At 44.5% G+C, this 4,487-nt stretch overlaps 1 protein-coding gene across 1 annotated transcript in view; it reads left to right on the top strand.

Moving 5' to 3' along the window:
• LOC129828476 (inward rectifier potassium channel 16-like) overlaps positions 1 to 4,175 on the top strand; it is a 17,027-nt gene extending 12,852 nt beyond the window's left edge. The window contains exon 2 of the mRNA XM_055889509.1: positions 1,233 to 4,175. Within this exon, the coding sequence (XP_055745484.1) occupies positions 1,243 to 2,565 (1,323 nt within the window). The 5' untranslated portion in view covers positions 1,233 to 1,242 and the 3' untranslated portion in view covers positions 2,566 to 4,175. The remainder of the gene's footprint in view (positions 1 to 1,232) is intronic.
• Positions 4,176 to 4,487: the final 312 nt, after the last annotated feature.

Here is a 4,487-nt window from a genome sequence, read left to right on the forward strand (position 1 = left end):
CATCTGGGTGAGGACATTCAAGACAGGAGCGGTCGGAGATTGGCTGTGTCCCAAATGGAATAGGGTGCCAATCTGTTTGATACATGGCAGACATTGTTGCTAATTACTTCCTCGGCCCGGCAATAACCGTAGTAAAAGCCGGTGGAAAACGGGCAAGCTAGTTGTGGCTAGGTGAACCACATTGAAGAGCCTTTTTGACTAAGGTTTAAAAAGATATGGGCGATAAAGTGGCAGTCAAGCTGTATATCATATCCTAATTCATGTATAAAAACATTGGTCAACATAAATCAAACTGTAAAAAAAAAAAAAAAAAGTAAAAAGAGGTATTATTTTCCACTGTGTGTACGTACACATGCAGGATTTTCCATTTCCTAGTCATTCAGTCCAGCTGAAAAGCACTTCTTCCAAGTGGGGAAAACAGACAAGGCAAGGTCAGGGAAAACATGAAAAATAAGCAGTCCCTTCAAGTGCAATTAATATATAAGTGTCAATTCTTTTTGAAACTTTCGTATGTTATTCCTTATCATAAGAGAGTGTGGAAAATGTGATGGAATGTAATGAATTCACTGGTGTGTGTGTGTATGTGTGTGTGTGTGTGCATTTTTTGATGTCTGTCTGTGCATGTTGTCTCTCCCTCAAGACACCGTTTTTGGTAATAAACAGAGAGAGACCAAATCTCATCTCAACTCAACTGTTCCCTGTCTAAATACAGTTCACTACCAGTGAACCTCAGAGGGAAAGTCTCCCAACTCACCATCATGTGGTTTCCAATCGCCGAAACATTCCATCATTATGATGGAATGGCACAACCTCTCCCTATAAGCATTCTCCTCCCTAACACACAAACACCCAACCCAAATCCACTCACTCAAAATTCCTATGACCCACCAATAAACAATGTGGTTGTATCTGGAGGAGTGTGCTGCTACAAAACTGGTGTCCTTCAAATGCCACAAAATTCAAGTAAAAATATGTATTCTGAATGATGGTGAATATGTTTGATTTCAATGTTCTGGTACATAATTCTCAATTCAGAATCTCGGAATCCAGAACCAAATCACGGGTTGTCCACCTAATCTAAAGACTACAATTCAGAATCTCAGAATCCAGAACCAAATCACGGGTTGTCCACCTAATCTAAAGACTACAATTCATAACAGTGACATGTTCAGTGTTATACAGCAGATAATAAAACCAATAAACATTATTTTCCTGTCCTGTCTTCTTCCCAGATCTTACAGGATGAACAATGACTACACAGAGATTAGTCCCTCTGATCCCTCTGTCGACGCCTACACCACTCCCCTGATCGCCGTGAAGTCCGAGATCGGATACCAGCACAAGAAGCGTCGCTACGTCCGCAAAGATGGCAACTGCAATGTCCTGTTCCGCCATGTTCCTGAGGAGTGGCTCATGTACGTCACCGACATCTTTACTACGCTGGTGGAGATAAGGTGGAGAGTTATGTTCCTCATCTTCACCCTCTCCTACACCCTCTCCTGGCTCTTCTTCGGCATCCTCTACTGGGTGATCGCCCTGGCTAACGGCGACATTAAGGACCCTACTAACGCCCCTTGTATGTACGAGGTGAGGGACTTCACCGCGGCTTTCCTATTCTCACTGGAGACCCAGACCACAATCGGTTATGGTTTTAGAGGGATGTCAGAGAACTGCATGGTGGCAATCATCGTCGTAACCGTGCAAGATGTCATCAGCTGTTTTATTGATACATTTGTCATCGGTATCGCTGTGGCAGAGATGGCATCGACACGGAAACTGACGCAGACGGTAGGCTTCAGCAACTGCGCTGTCATCAACTTGCGAAATGGCCGTTTGTGCCTGTCATGGAGGATCGGGGACTTCCGCCAGCACCACATGGTGGAGGGGACGGCTCGTGCTCAAATCTTCCGCCCCACCATGCACGCCACTGGGAGGGTGGACATCAACTACAAGGACCTGGAAATCAAACAGAGTGATATTCTTTTAGCCATACCAACCACTATCTTCCACATTATTGAGCCCGGTACTCCACTCTACCGCATGAGCCTGGAGGATCTTCGGAAAGACGACTTTGAGCTGGTGGTGTCCTTCACCTACACGGACGACTCGACGGGCATCCTGCACCAGACTCGCACCTCCTACACACCCGACGAGATTCACTGGGGACATCTGTTCCAAGATATGCTGAATGTAAACCTGAAATACTACAAGGTAGACTACTCCATGTTCCACCACACTGCTAAGGTCCTGGTTCCGGAGGTCAGCGCAGAAGAGTACGATCAAATTAAGCTTCGGCGTTCCCCGCGCCACTCCCCGCGCCACTCCCCGCGCCACTCCCCGCGCCACTCCCCGCGCCACTCCCCGCTCCACTCCCCGCTCCACTCCCCGCTCCACTCCCCACACCCCAATCGCCCAAGCATTAATTGCAAACCCCCGATGGTGACTGTGGAACTGGTAAACGGCACCACAGAACCTGAGGTACATGCAGCCACGGTTGCTACTATCGCAGCAGTTTGCGAGGACCAAGGACATTTGTGTATTCCAAGGAACCCCATTCTGACGTAGATGTTCTGCTGACATGGCAATACCAACACAATTTCATTGTAACTGGCCAATGGTCATTCAGAAACATGGCCATTGCAGTCTGCCTTTACTATTGTCCAGGCTCTGTACGCTGAAGTTGCTTTCAAATGCTGAAAAGACAAAGTTGATTGTTTTCACGATATCTAAGATGAAACCTCAGACTCTTCCACATAAAGTCAATGTGCAGGACAAACAAATAGAAAGACTAGCAACTAAGAAGTACTTGGGTTTCTCGATAGATGAATGTCTCACCTTTAAACCCCACATTGTACGTATTGTACTTGGGTTTCTCGATAGATGAATGTCTCACCTTTAAACCCCACATTGTACGTATTGTACTTGGGTTTCTCGATAGATGAATGTCTCACCTTTAAACCACACATTGTACGTATTGTACTTGGGTTTCTCGATAGATGAATGTCTCACCTTTAAACCACACATTGTACGTATTGTACTTGGGTTTCTTGATAGATGAATGTCTCACCTTTAAACATCATAGGTCTTGTGAAAAAGCTTAAGCTCAAGTTTTTATTTTGGTATTAAGTCATGTTTTTCATTAGAAGCGAGAAAGAGGCTTGTTTCCACTACTTTCTTACCTGTAATTGAGTCTGGTGATATCCTGTACATGTAAGCCCCTGTGATGTCATTACGTATGCTGGACTGTGTACCCTGTGATGTCATTACGTATGCTGGACTGTGTACCCTGTGATGTCATTACGTATGCTGGACTGTGTACCCTGTGATGTCATTACGTATGCTGGACTGTGTATCCTGTGATGTTATTACGTATGCTGGACTGTGTACCCTGTGATGTCATTACGTATGCTGGACTGTGTACCCTGTGATGTCATTACGTATGCTGGACTGTGTACCCTGTGATGTCATTACGTATGCTGGACTGTGTACCCTGTGATGTCATTACGTATGCTGGACTGTGTACCCTGTGATGTCATTACGTATGCTGGACTGTGTACCCTGTGATGTCATTACGTATGCTGGACTGTGTACCCTGTGATGTCATTACGTATGCTGGACTGTGTACCACGGAGCACTGCAGTTTGTTACTAACTCCAAAGCCCTCACTCATCATTGTACCCTCTACATGAGAGTGGACTGGTCTTCCTTAGCTCTTCGCATATGAAGTCATTGGTACGTTTCTATTTATAAGGCCATATTGAGACAGCTCCCATTTTACTTGTGTAACTACATTGTCCAGCAGACAAATGAAAACTATCGCCTGCGCTCACATGACTGTGTTTTGTTGATTGTGCCAAAGGCCCCGTACAGAGCTAGGTGAAAATGCTTTCCGGTTCTCTGCTCCTTCCGCTTGTAACAAGTTTCAAAAGGCCCTGAAATTACAGGAGCTCGGCTCTTTAAATGAGTTTAAAGCTTAATAGGTTAAATTGTATAATGGAAAATGAGTTTAAAGCCACGTTAAACTCTATGATATAAAACGAAGTAGGGGGCTGTCAATGTTTTGACTGCTAGTTTTACCACACTTTCCCAAACCATCTTGCTGTTCAATGTGTAAATAGATTTTTTTTTAACTGTAGTGCTTTGTGTTTTATGTTTTAAATGTGTCTGCAACTTTGTGTGCTGCTATTTCGGTCTCGTCTTTCCTAAACATTGACTGGTTTTCATCAAGCTGTCTGCTCAAGAGGAAGCTTCTCACAGCAAGCAGTGCCTGTAACCTGGTTCAGGTTATTAACCAACCTACCAGGGTGTTTACAAACACCACAGGAACAAGATCATCCACAAGTATTGGTCACATTTTTAACTAACACTGTATAACTTTGTTCTAAAGCTGTGTCCGTACACCGTTGAATGCAGTGATCACAACATAGTGGCTTTGTCCACGAAAACCAATGTTCCAAATGCTGGGCCTAAAATAGTATATAAGAGAT

This window comes from Salvelinus fontinalis, chromosome 30, assembly GCF_029448725.1.
Source record: "Salvelinus fontinalis isolate EN_2023a chromosome 30, ASM2944872v1, whole genome shotgun sequence".
NCBI classification, from domain to species: Eukaryota; Metazoa; Chordata; class Actinopteri; order Salmoniformes; family Salmonidae; genus Salvelinus; species Salvelinus fontinalis.